We start from the raw sequence: 15017 nt of genomic DNA, 5'->3' as shown, positions 1-15017 counted from the left end.
TTTGTTAGCAATATATACAATATATATCAAGTCGACCTCTACGCGGTTCCCCTTGGAAACTGGTTTAATTCTTGTGGAATTCATCACGATAGCCTAACTTGCTTTCGTCTTTACCTTATTATCGATCACTGTTGCCCCGCCAGCGTATACCGATGGCATTGGTGAGGTTGCCATTCCATTATCAACTTAAAAAAAGTCTTATTTAACGATTGTGGCGAAAAACGGAACACGCGACCTCTATATTTTTCCTGGACAATAATTTATAAAAAATAATAACACAGCGCTTTGTAACTCCAAATTAATCAAATCTAAGGCTATGGTTACTGTGTCTGTTCTAATTTTTGGCTCTCTTTGAATGCCTGTAGCTAAAACGAATGTAAATTTTCACTGCTTTTCCATATTTGACATATTACATATTATATGTTATACTCAGATATAACATCGCCCGGTGAAGCTGTAAATGCCATCTGCGGCCAACAGCAAAAACAGTACGAAAAAAAAAAGATATAACATTTTCTACCGTTTATTAAGCTATACATGAATTTACTTTTAATAAAAAAAAAATCATCATAATTACAGCCTGTATCTATCCACTGCTAAACGTAAGCCTTCCTCAATGCTTTCCAACAAAAGTGATCCTCCATTTTTCTCATCCAACCATTTCTGTACAGTTTATCTATAAAATCTATCTTTATCCTTGGGAATAAACGGATCATTGAATGTAATCATTTCGAATCAAATAATGGGCATTGCAGCTATTTTCAATTTGCTGTCTCACTGTGTACACTCAATTGAACCACTATCATTGAACGGATGTGAACTTGTTCTAAAGATTAGCTCCTAGTTGAAAGACAGTGGATTTTGTCAAAGATTAAGTAAAAAGAAACGTAATAATGTCATATTTTTTTAATTATAGATACATATAAAACAGTGGTATTATAGGTAGACTAGCTTTTTGCTCGCTATTTCGAACGTGTGGATTGCAGAAGTGGGAACTTATAAAAAGTACCAGATGGCTACACCAATTTTTACATTAGACCTGCAGAAACACAACTGTGAAAACTGCATTTAATTTGGTGCAGTAGTTCTTGAGTGATGCCAGAACAAATTGATAGACAGACAATTTCTAAATAACATTGTTTTGGCATCTATTGGATTTATTAAGACTCCTCATAATTAATTTATTAATGAAGATCTCTAGTTATATATTTTTTTATATTGGTAAGATTTTAGATTCCTTTTTTTTTTAAGATGATCAGATATATTTTCTTTTTCATCTTTAACATAAAATATAAATATTTTCCTTTCCGTTTGTTATAAGTTCTCCAATTTTATACTTCAGCAATCGATACCTTAGATGGGTTACTTGGAGCTGTCACAACGCCATCTTGCTTGTTGTTTGTTAATGAAGTCACATCTTTAAATCGTTTAAACAGTTACATTTTAAGACATTGTTTATATACATTTTAAGTACCTAATAAATAAATCTAAGTAAATACTTCAATTAATAGCTTCGTACTTTGATTATGAAATCCCTTAATCTAAAATCAGAAGTAAAATTTCAAGCATATTCATACTAATCAAAAATAGTAACCGGTATGATTATTACTTTAGCAATTATTTATTAATTTCCATCTCGTCTGAATACAAACAAATATTTATTTATCAATGAAGCATTAGTGCCGTTTAGTCACGACAACACGTGCATCTTCGTCGTGATCTCACAAACGGTACGCTCTAATTGCGCTTGCGCCGGATAACTGCAGCTTACTGTTCCGATCCCGGTATATTTTACTGCACTATATTTGTATTTATAATTGTGTGAATGATAATATTTTTTTTTATATGACATGAGAAGAATTTCCTCCGCAAAAGAAACAACAACTTGAATCTCGTTAAAATTATTAATGACTAGTAATGAATTAATGATCATTCATATTTATTTCCCTAAAATACATTTACATAAAATATTAATAAGCAATAAATAAAAATCACATGAATGTTTGGTCACGGTAATCTTTAAAAATATAAAAAATTTAATGAAATTTAGCTATAGTGTATTATTTGGTCTAATTTGACAGATAGGAAAGTTTTATTACAATAAGAAAAAGTGGATAGGTGTTGATAGGAAGCAGTTCGATCTATATGCGGTCCTTCATTGAAACCATCGTGATTATTTCCTAATAAATTCACCAGAAAAACTGATCTGGCTTTATTCATATCCATCATCACTCTGGTATCACACCTTTGCATGCCTATAGCGCTGACAGGATCACCATTCTATTATCATCCTCCAACAACAAAAACTTTTCCTCTTCTACATTATTATTGACTGACTGATCTCCTATAAACAGTGTCACTTCCCACTAAAGATGCAGTAAATTACAATATCAATCCGGTCGCCTGTGTGATCAATGGAGCGCGACATACTAGCATTTGTTGCGTTATGCGTCAGGTTGTATTATAACCTGATCACGGTAAGTAGGACACTATTGTGAACTGTTATACTCGACGTCACAATGCAGGTTAGCGTGGTCGGACAATGTTGGATATTACGGTCGAAGTTTTGTTGTGTACCAAGTCATACGAGGTTTGTCCGGAAAGTACGTATAAAAGTTTTTTAAAAATTTTATTTTACAATTATTCAGGTAAATCAATTTTATCCCCTTCAAAGTACTCCCCCTGTGACATAATGCACTTGTGCCAACGCCGTTTCCACTGTGAGAAGGCTCCTTGAAAGTCCTCTGGTTGTAGGTTTCTCAGCTGCCCCGTCGTAGCTTTTTTTATCTCATTTATGTCCCCCAAATGCCGCCCCCGAAGTACCAATTTGGTTTTGGGGAACAAGAAGAAGTCACACGGGGCCAAATCCGGCGAATAGGGGGGTGTTCGGTCACCGTAATGGAATTTTTACTCAAAAACTCACGGACAACAAGAGAGGTGTGGGCAGGGGCATTGTCGTGGTGAAGAATCCAACGCCCCTCTCGCGCCAATTCTGGACGAACTCGTGCCACACGAGCTTTGAGGCATCTGAGCACATCGACGTAGAATTTTCCATCAACTGTCTGGCCTGGAGGGACGAATTCTTGATGGACAATCCCCCGAACATCGAAAAAAACAATCAACATTGTCTTGACATTTGAGCGGGATTTTCTTGATTTTTTTGTTCGTGGTTCCCCGGATGTCTTCCACTCTTTGCTTTCACGGCCATTCTTGCCGAGTTTCGAGAGAAACTTGATTACGACGCGCTGCTCTTCAACGGAAGCGGGCTCCATGCCGACGGGGTTTCGTTAAGAGGTAACTTCACAGATGGCGTGACAAGCCAGTTCGCACCGCACGGCGGTCAGACCAGAACTGAAGCATTGTTAGGGACATAAGGAAGGGGTCCTGCGCTTACCTGGCCTCCCCACTCCTCTTTCTCGCATTCCAGAACACTTTTATACGAACTTTCCGGACAGACCTCGTATATGGATATGAAATTGTAAGCTATTGAGAAGCTATTGAATTTGTCTGTTGAAACCTCTTGAGAGATGTCTCAATAATTGTGTCATGTTACTATACTTACAGAATTATATCGAAGTTATTAGTCGTACCCATAAATAAAGATTTGTCTATACTGTAAAATATGTGGGAAAAAAAACGTTAAATTTTTTTTATACGACTTAGAAATGCAAACAAGCTGACGGCCCACCTGATGGAAAGTGGTAACCGTCGCCTATAGACATGAGCAGTTTCATGGACATAACAGAGTATACAGAGTATACATAAATGAATAATGCATAAATGACGAAAAATGTTGAGTTCTCCTTATTAATTGAATAACTGCGCCGTATTATTATAAGAGCTTCAAATCTTTATCTCGTTTTTTTGACACATGTTTCTTTGATACAAATAATCAGTTTTCTTGGTAGAGCACTCACTTACCAAGATAGAAAGTAAGAATGAAACTATTTTTAATTAGGTAAATTTAAATTTAAACATTTTTAGACGATCTTTTTTTAAAAATTTTAAATTTCGATTCCGCTCTACAGTATAACTAAAATTCCCTAACATATAATTTAGAAACATTCAAATTGCAGATACATTTCAATTGTAAATATATTCAAATTGAGAATACTATTCTCTTTTTAAATTTACCCTAAAAGTGCTATTCTTAAAACTGTTTTTCTTTGTTTTTCTACTCTGCTGCTTATTCCCACGAGTTGAGTATAGTTTATGCTCGTATTTGAATGTGTGGGTGTAATCGTAAAGGGACTATATACATAATTACATGGAACACGTAGTTATAAGCGCCTATTAAACATTCTACACATGTTATTATATCCAACCATGCATTGTCTCAGTTTGGATGAGCGCATTGCTATCATAGTTGAGTAACAAACAAACAGAACGAGTATTGTGCAACAGTGGCCAGAAGTATTAACACGTAACCTAAATTACCTCTTCATGTTAGATTATGCTTACCCATAATCGATAAATTTAATACCTAATCTGTGGATCGTATTAAATTGTAAAATTACTACTAACGGCACAGTGGTTACCACACTTGAGTACCACCAAGTGTCTGTATTTTACGTATCTACATAATTTATAAAAACTTTTTTATTTACTACGAATATTAAGTAAATGCTTAGTTTGAAACTAAGTAGCGCTTTATCTACAGGGCTGTTTTATAAGTAATACCTATATAAATAAAAAAAACCTCATAGAATTTGTTTGCAATGTTGATAGTTCACCTTATTTCTCTAATTTTATTATATCCTTGCTGTTGATAAAAATTGTGTCACTATTATAAAATGTAACCCTCTTGTTCATAAAAATGTTAAATCATAAACCTATTTCAGTTATTGAACTATTTTTTCTCTTTCTTTTACTCTAAATCCAATTTATAAAAAAAAAGTAATAAAACAGTATAATAGTTAAAATTGATTTGTTTTAGTTTTTATGAATAAGGGGGTTAATTATTGCTTCTTACAGCGAAAAATTTTTTTTTTCGAGTTTGGGTTAAAAAACGACAAAAAATAACTACATACTTTTTCACTGTATTGAGATGTTTGAAAGAGATCTGAAAGTCAGAGATAAGCTTACCCTTGCTCACAATATTTATAAATGCAATATTATTATCTATGTAATTTACAAGTTCATTAAAGAATATATTTAAAAAATGTCCACGTGTCAAGATAGTATGGAAGACTAAAATTTTCTTGTCGTATTTTGACCCATATTTCTTTAGAAAAAGTCTTTATTTTCTCTGGTAGAATACGAGAAGTGTGCTAAATTCGTGTAATTTCATATGATCTTTCTTTTATCATCATATCAGCCTTTAACTGACCACTGCTGAACATAAGCCTTCCCCTTGGGAATAGTAATGCCAATAGTTGCCATGCTTAGCAGACGAATTATCAACCGCAGTTAGGCTTTAGAGATCTTTTAAGAGAGACGCTACTGCCTCTTCGCCCTCCCTTAGTCGCCTCTTCCGACACCTACGGGAAAGGGAGGGGTTCCCTATGCTATACCGGGACTACACGGCTAATAGATTTTTTTTATATAAAATATGCAAATTAATTAGATTTCACTTATTTCCAACTTGGTGTATTGAAAATAATGACTGGTATTCGTTACATAAATCACGTTACTTTCTTTATTACACGTTCCACGTCACAACGCAACCTGTACGTCAATAGTGCGAATAGATATTTATTGTGGATGAAAATGGGTAGTTTGTGTTACTATAGCACAATGATAATGGACGATGGCCTATTGTGCAGTGTGCAACAATCTCATTGCTTCCACTTTCTATTGTTGGTAAATTGCGATTATGAAATTCAGATGATTTTTAACCAATTTCTTATTGTATGAAGATAAGTATTTAGTTCGCTGTGTATAGAATTCAAAATTAAATCTGTAAAATTTTGTAGTTAGGTTAAAAATATTGTTTATTATTGATTTACTTCAGAGAATTAGATCTGGCAAATAGTTTCCTCTATTTATAGTTAATTTGTAATATCGAAATTCAGGTGTTTGATTTTTCCTTGTTTCTGAAATAAAATAAACATTCAGTATTAAATAATACTAAAGCTGGTAATCTTAGATTATGATACCATAAAATTATAATTGAATTATTTTTATTAGTCGTTTACTATCAGGCAGGTCGTATACTCATTTTTCACCTTCATTGTGATTTCACCGGAGTAAATACTAGCAATTACAAAAATAATTATCGAAATCGGTACAGAATATTCATATACAGATATCGCATAATCATCGTTAATTATTTTTCTCTGTGTAGGAATTAGTAATACGACCAAGAAAAATACTAGCGAATTAAGATATTCCATCTTTTTTAGTAGTTTGCAAAGTTTTTAAACATTTTACATGTGCAAGAAGATTGCCCAATCCTCACATATGAATATTGTTCGTTACAGATTATGTTCCGCGGCGGCGTCGTGGGCGGGCTGGACGCGCGCCGCGACGCCGCGCTCGCCCGCGTGCTCGTGCGCTTGCAGGCGCGCGCACGCGGGCTGCTGGCCAGGCGGCGCGCTCAGCGACTACGCACGCAGCACACGGCGGCGAGATGCGTGCAAAGGAACGTCCGCGCTTTCCTCGCGGTACGCGACTGGCCGTGGTGGCGGCTCCTTGTACGCGTCACGCCGCTGTTGGCTGTTCATCGGACGGAGCATCGCCTTAAACAAGCACAGGTGAGAGTGTTACATTGTAATTAAAAAGATATTTTATACTACTATTCATGTGAGGGTGGCGCCCTCTCATGTCAATAGTTTCTTCGTTGTACATGAAAACTATTCTGAAATTCCGCTGGCGTGCCTCTCTAGGTGATCACTTTACAAAGCAAGTAACAATGATTTTTTTACATGAATTTGAAAAATTCACAGGTGAATTGTGTAGGACTCCCGGACTCTATAGTCTGGGAGTTTAGGGTATTCCGACATAACTATCACTGCTCAGTTTAATACTTCTTGAAATACAAAGAACCATCTAAAAAATAGAAACAAGAATTGATATCTAGACTCAATTCTTTTTTGAATTTTTGTCTCACGAAATTTCTGTCTAATTATGTTCTGTTGCATGTGTAGTTTATTAATTTTACATACCGCTCCGAATGCAACCTATAATATACATATATGTATAAAGAAATTTGTCGCCATTCCTAGCATTAAACATACAAAGGCGATGTCGCAAGCGATTGTCCCAAGGCGGTCACAGGTTATCTCTGGAGCTCTCCACTTGATTGCTTCCTGCTGCGTAGGCGATGTGAAATAGGTTGTCGACCTCTATTTGTTACAATATTTTGTATGTATCATATAAGAGAAACATGAACTTATGTCGAACGGTCCATGTCCAAAGTATATATTTGATAACAGACTTAAATTTCACTGATTTTTGTTCATAGAAAAAAAAAAACAACGAATCGTAACAGAAAAATAAGCTGAAACACGGGAATGAATTATATCGATTGCAAAAAGAATAAACAAAAATTGGTTCAAAAAGAACAAACATATCATCGCGTATTTAACACGAATGTTAATCTTCATTCCATATTTTTAAAGTCGCCTAATAATCATTTCCTAAGAAATGTCTAATTACATAAGAAAAATTTCAAGTATCTTCGTAGGTCTTTTCGTAAATTGAAATATACGAGTAATAATCGCTTCCCATATTCAAGATTATGAAATGAATTTTCGTACCATTTGCGAACTTAGAATTAATTAAACTAACAACTAACCAATTTATGAGTTCATATATGGATTGTTTTATTGCGTAAACTTTTACTGCGTTGGCCCCGGTGTGTGTCGTAAAACACTAAGTGACTAAGGCAACTTAACGGTGGAAAGAAAGACAGCAGAGACCCTATTAAAAGATCACCAAAGCCTAACTGCGTTTGCTAACCCGCCTGCCAAACGTGGCACCTACTAGCAAAACTGCATTTATGAGGGAGGCCAATGTTTAGGATAGTTAATGCCTGATTTGGTATAGTACATACTCTTCATCTTATTTCATACATGCTTAATTGTTTTTTGACCGCTTGGGTACAATGACAACGAATTAATTATTAAATGTCGTGATTTCGATAATTTATTTACGAATTCAAACCAATTCTATTCAACTATTCGTTGACACACTACGTAACAACGCTTTCTAAGTCGATTATTCCAATCCAAAGGTATTAGATGTTTATCCCAATAGCAGTCGTACTACACAGAGATTAAGGTTTTTTTTCTTGCCATCGCTTACCATCAGTAAGTCGAAGCGCCAAATCATAGGCCGATAAAAAGATATTAAGGTGACTTTAAATCAAGTGAACGAATTCTTGTTCATACTTCTCTAGTTGTAAACGACTGCCAATGAGAAAGAGATATTCAATTATTTTGTGTATCTTACACAAAATTTAGATTAGTTTTAAATGAATTTTTATAATTATTTTTGCTGTCATAGGGTTTACCTGTCCACCGCCGATCCTCTTGATCTTTTTTTATAACACAGAGGGCAAACGAGCATGCTGCTTACCTAATGGCAAGTGACCACCGCCGCCAATGATCACCTGCGACACCAAAGTCATCGTGTCGCCAAAGTCAAGTGCTGCCAGCCTTTTAAAAACGAATATGCTCTATATTTTTTGTTATAAAACCAAATTCAGTTATAAATATTACATAAATTCTAATATAGTAGTTAACAAGTATGGTTGGAACATACTACGTGTTCCGACCATACTCAATAAAAACATTATTGAATAGATTCTGTGCAACCATATTGAAATCATTAGATATCGTCAAGATCATTAAACTTGAGCCGTTGGATTACTTCAATTTCCATTAGGGGAGCGCGTACGCATAGGCTAATGGGTGGCGTTATAATACTCCCACGCATGTGTTCCAAATGATGTAATTAAAAAAAAATATTACCACCCGCGTCGCATTAAAAACAATATGATTTTTTTTTATTTATTTATTTCACGTTATCTTTTTTTCACATCTAGTAATGATTGTATTGGATACAGTGTGATAAAATTGGATGTTGGATCGACAATTCGACTTGACAAGTCGACTTAAATTATATTAATATAATGATAGTAAATAAAATTGATTTTTTCTTCTATGATAAACTTTATGAGTAATTACAGGATACTATATTATAATTCTTAATTCTAATCTTTATAATCCCTTTTGATATGGTACAAAATCAGTGTCGAGTGTCACTCGACATTGATTGACACTCGACATTGATTTTGGAGTGGAAAGGGTTAAGTTCCCTAAGTCGCCTGTTACAACACCCACGGCCCACGGATAAAGAAGGGGTGGCCCATTCCATGTCGGGACCACACGGCAACATTGTTTAGTCACAATTTTTTTAAATGTTTGAATATAGAGCACACATATAGAAAATATTTTAATTTAAATTTAGAACATGTAGATTAAAAATGTTTTAATTTGGAACATGAAATTGCATGTGAACACAGTCATGGTTAATTAATCATTGTCATACAGTGTAATTTGAGTAACGTTGCGGCCGCCAAAGAAGTAGACCTGCGTTATATTATGGACTTTTAATTATATAAATATTAGCATTTACCCACGACTTCGTCCACGTTACCGAAATATGTTGATTGACTGCAGTAAATCAACATATAAAAAAAGTAAAAATCTTGTTTTTTTTACGTCCTAAATAGTATTGTATACTAAATTTCATGAGGATTAGTTGAATGGTTTAAGCGTCATAGTGATGGGTAACAAACAAATAAACTCATTTTCACATTTATAATATTACTAATATTTTATTATAAATGTAAAAATATATTATATCATCTGTGATAGAATACATAACTACTTCATGATGAATTTTTTTTTTTTTTTTTTTTTTTTTTTTTTTTTTTTTTTTTTTTTTTTTTTTTTTTTTTTTTTTTTTAATGTGCTTTAAGATATTTATTTTGTCAAAGAAATACAATTCGACATGAGAAAATACAAAGTTTTACAAATATGATGATATAAAAATTATAATTATTTAATTACCATTCAGACTATTGATTTAAAATGAATATTATAAAATCATCAAGAATAGATTAAGGCCTTCGACAGTTATATGTACTTAGGCAGAAAGAACTAAACCCACGACATTGTCAAAGTTCAAAAATTATTTTGGGACCATTGTCTCATTTTTAATAATTTAGTGGTTTGAGCTCTCTCTCTCTCTCTCTCTCTCTCTCTCTCTCTCTCTCTCGACATCTCTCTCGACATCTCTCTCTCACATGACATCGATATATGTAATGATTATTTTTCCTTGTCGCCTCGTCTGCAGCGAAATAATCAATCGAAAGTCCGGTTTAGATAGATAGATAGATAGATAGATGACATTTATTACCATTACTAAGAAATTAAAACAACAAAAAGGAAAAAAAAAAAAAAAAAACAATTAATGTTGCTGGTAATAGGAGGTTTAGAAGGTCACAAGCAGGTTTCGATGACATAAAAATCGCATTTATAAGCCACAGTGTTTTTTATGCAGTAGTAGGTAATTACGACAAATATAAGTAGATTCTTTTTATTGTGTCAATGGTAAAATATTTAAAAACTTAACCTTTTTTTATCTGTTATATTTTTTTTTTTTTTATACAACTTAGAATGGCAAACAAGCTGACGACCCACCTGATAGAAAGTGGTAACCGTCGCCTATAGACATGAGCAGTACCATAGGCATAACAGAATATACTGTTTCACCCATGATCGCCCATGCGTTGCCATTCCTGAGGACTCAGATGTTATTCCTCTGTACCCAATAAATTCACGCCATATCCCACCCTTCAAACCGAAACACAAATTCTTTTTATTTTATACATAACTATTACCGCTAATATTTTGATTGCTCGAGACATAATCGTTACGTATTAATAAATTGTCAATGTATATATCTATTGTATACTTAGTAATTAATGGTGGGTAATATAATAGTAATATCTATATGTATATTGTAGTTACAATATCTATACATATATTAGCCCAATGACAGATATATTAACTATCCAATGATAATTAATATCGAAAACAAGAACCTGCTCGTAATGAATATAGGTCCGACTGGTATGAGCAATATCGCACTGGGTGCTCATCTATGTTCAGAAAAACTCAATATATAGATATCCAATATTACCTGTATCAATTAATAATGTATTAAACGCCACATATCTCGTCGACAAACTCTCTTGTCAACTAAATTATTATCGCGGCCGTGTAGATCGCAGCGATTTCCGCACGATCGCACTGATTGTGCGCGCGTGCCGATACAGCCGGAGTTCACCGCAGACAGGTCTGCGTGACTTTCCTGTTAGGCTTTCATCGGTTATGGGCCCAGTACTATAAAATTATAAATTAACTTTACTCATAAACATATAATAGAAAACAGACTTCAGATGTGATTACCATGCACGACAGATATTGTAGACATTAGATTAAAAATATTTGTATTTAGAACATACCTATATAATCGTCTATCTAGTAGATTTTACTTAATATCAAATGGTTTGCTTCGTAAAGAAAAACAACAATTTCAGGCAGTACATACACGTAAATTTATTTAAAAAAGAATTATCAAAATCGATTTAGGTTTGGCTTTATGATCGCGTAAAATCGTTGCTCTAAAAAAACATACAAATCACCTCTTTTGATAGCCTCTTAAAATGTACATATGATAGTATTAATACATAGCCATGTATTTACATCTTCACGGTTGGTTAAGAAGTAACCAATTGTCTTGGTATAGCCATGTGACACGCAGAGATGAAAATATTGATTTAAGAAAAGTATTCAGTACATATATGATGGCTACAGGAAACCTAAAAGACATAAATGATGGTGATAGATTGTGTGAAAGATGAACAAAAATGACAGTGAGTCTGTTAATGATTGTGATAGAGATGAAAGGAAGAGAAAAACATATTATACCAAACATAAATAATTGGGAGTAGTTGAAAAAATAAACATACACTCTGCACATACAGGTTAATATTCCAAAACGGATCTTATAAACGATTATGCCTTAGAAAAAAAAAACAGGATTCTAACAACCGATTCGCCTGATTTCAAATGTCTCGATTATACGTACTTCCTTACGAAGCGAATTGACACTGAACAAGTCGAGTTCAAAACACCCGCAATAAGGATATAAAGATCCAGTTAATTAGATCAGTGCCGAGTCGACTAACTGTGCTGTGAACTAAGAGCAGAGAGCAATAACTGGCGAGCTCACTGCTTGCGAAATTAACGAATATTCGCTTGAATATAGTTATTTTACTCATATAATAAAATTGTGATTTGTTAATGTCTGCACATAGAAGAAATTTAAGATTGATTGATTTATATGAGAGGTCTAAATAAACAATAAAAACTAAAACAATATTTTTTTTTATAAATTCTGTCTATCTCCCCTGTATATTTGTTCCAACATCACGCGATATCTACTCGTATTGTACAATTCTAGTCTATTCTAGTGTAATTAAAAACCCTTTTATCTTGATATCCCAATATTGATATGGCAACGCATGAGGGGTATCATGGGCGACGTATTATACTCTGTTATGTGCATGCTTCTGTTCATATCTATAAGCGATGGTTACAACTTTCAATCAGGTAAGCTGTCGGCGTGTTTGACAATCTAAGTTGAATAAATATTTACTTTTTATAATTTACAATCTCAGTTGTAAAATTTAACTTTACAACTTATATTGTAAGTTGCATAAAAAGAATTCAAATTTTAGAAAAAGAATGGTGATATATACTCGTATTGTAGCTCCGTGGCAACATAACATTGTTTTAGTCTGGTATAAACATGATTTTCTAAGATCATGCTATTAAGTAATTATCTATACAAAGCCGTTTGTCAATACTTTCTAGCTGTCAATATCGATTGCGATGGTACGGTTACATTCACACTTTTTTACAATGCACGCCAAACGAAACGTAATGAATGGTATTTAATCACATCATTACGTAAACAATATTTTCTTTAAAGTTTCGTACTTTCTTGCGACTAATGCATTTAAAAAGAAAACATTAAATTCAGTATTTATGACAAAAACTGATTAAAATATTTATTCTATAGGGTCTAATATTTAAGATACAGTTTTTAAATATTAAATTGAAAAAAGCTCAACAAAATTAAGAATATTTTATTTAAAATGATTCGTACTCACGTACGACTTGTGCATTTAAAAAATTTAATACAGTAACTATGTTAAAAAGTGTTAAAAATATTTACCCTGTACTGTATCTTAAATATTAAATTTGAAAAAGCACATCTTAAGTTAATAATTTATTTATAATGTTTTAAAATTTCGTGCAACCTGTGCAGTTAAAAAAATTAATACAGTAACTATGTTAAAAAGTGTTAAAAATATTTACCCTGTACTGTATCTTAAATATTAAATTTGAAAAAGCACATCTTAAGTTAATAATTTATTTATAAAGTTTTAAAGTTTCGTGTAATCTGTGCAGTTAAAAAATTTAATACAGTAACTATATTAAAAAGTGTTAAAAATATTTACCCCGTACTATATTTTAAATATTAAATTTAAAAAAAGCACATCATAATTTAAGAATATTTTATTATTAATGTTTTGTACTTTTGTGCGACTTGTGCATTTAAAAAATCATACATGATAAAAAGTGTTTAAGATATTTACCCTGTACTATATCTTAAATATTAAATTGAAAAAGTTTAGTAATTATTCATTATTTATCGAGTTTCCATCTAGTATTTAACATTTTATATGTTGACCATCTATATCAGATTTCGTCATAGGCATCAAGTAATTATTTTTATTGTTTATTTAGATATTATGTATTTATTTGTCAATAATTATAGAAATATAATAATTATAAATATATAAAGAACAACACAGTAGAAATTCCGTAAGTAACCGGATGGCTCTTGTGGTTAACTTAGCCACAAGCGTGTGTGATGGAATAGGTAGTATATCTTTTGCCTTATGCAAAAAAACATAGTCGTTTTGTGAAACTTTAGACGTCTTATGTAAGGGCAATTATGATACTCTGTCCATTGTAGCATAGTACGAGTGACAAGTCATTAAATCCATGCAAAAATTACTAAAACCTTACTTACGTATTCAGTAATCGCAAGAAAGTATCAATTAAAATTATTATATTGATGCTAACTCCCAATATCTCACTCAGTATATTTCTTTGATAGTACAAACAACTAAAATATCAGCTGTCAATCGCACTATACTCGAATAATATAGCTACGCTGAAGGGCAGCATTATTAAAAACATACATTAAATTAACTTTTTTTAAATATTTTCTCACTCCTTTTTCGAAGTAAGAAAAGACGTACATAGATTAAAGAATATACCTGCGGTCTTTTTTACGACTTCAGGACTTCATTTACATTAGATTTTTTTTTATCTTGTCATAGGTACTTTTTTGTTATATATATATTTGATGAGGTCACATGCTCTAATATCCGTGCTTTAGGTTACTCTGCCATCGTCCAAATCATTCCAATCATTTGACTATAAAGAAAGAGCAATTTATTCAAATTTGATAATTAAAAAAAAATATAATTTTCAAATTTATCAGAATTTATTTAAATACACTATAGGGATTTAACACGATGTATCATTGCGTTAAATCCTGACTGTGTATTCGTATTTAAATATGTGTAAACAACGCGAAAGTGTAAAATTAACTTTATCAGAATTGTGTTTCAAATTAAGAATCGTTACTTGATGGGAGACATTTCTTATATCCACATCTATATCCGATCCCAATTTCTAGACACTAAGTGCGAAAAAATATACGGAAACACCTCAGTACAGTAATGCTATGAATGCGGTAATTGCCAGCCATCGAAGCAGGTAACCATCGCATATTTTCCAACAAGTTGTAATCTCGTCAGTGATTCTAATATTAGGGTTGTCGACGTTCATATTAACTAAGTGTCGGCAAAAACTGACGTGGCGTTATATGTCGGTTTCTTTCTCAATCACTTGTAGAGA

At 32.8% G+C, this 15017-nt stretch overlaps 1 protein-coding gene across 1 annotated transcript in view; it reads left to right on the top strand.

Moving 5' to 3' along the window:
- Window positions 1-15017, top strand: part of LOC113516494 (unconventional myosin-XVIIIa) — a 269678-nt gene that overhangs the window by 212283 nt on the left and 42378 nt on the right. The window contains exon 22 of the mRNA XM_052895899.1: window positions 6423-6695. Within this exon, the coding sequence (XP_052751859.1) occupies window positions 6423-6695 (273 nt within the window). The remainder of the gene's footprint in view (window positions 1-6422; window positions 6696-15017) is intronic.

This window comes from Galleria mellonella, unplaced genomic scaffold (assembly GCF_026898425.1).
Source record: "Galleria mellonella isolate WM207_F2 unplaced genomic scaffold, CSIRO_AGI_GalMel_v1 utg312, whole genome shotgun sequence".
In the NCBI taxonomy this organism is placed as follows: domain Eukaryota; kingdom Metazoa; phylum Arthropoda; class Insecta; order Lepidoptera; family Pyralidae; genus Galleria; species Galleria mellonella.
This window is presented reverse-complemented; position numbering and strand designations above follow the sequence as displayed.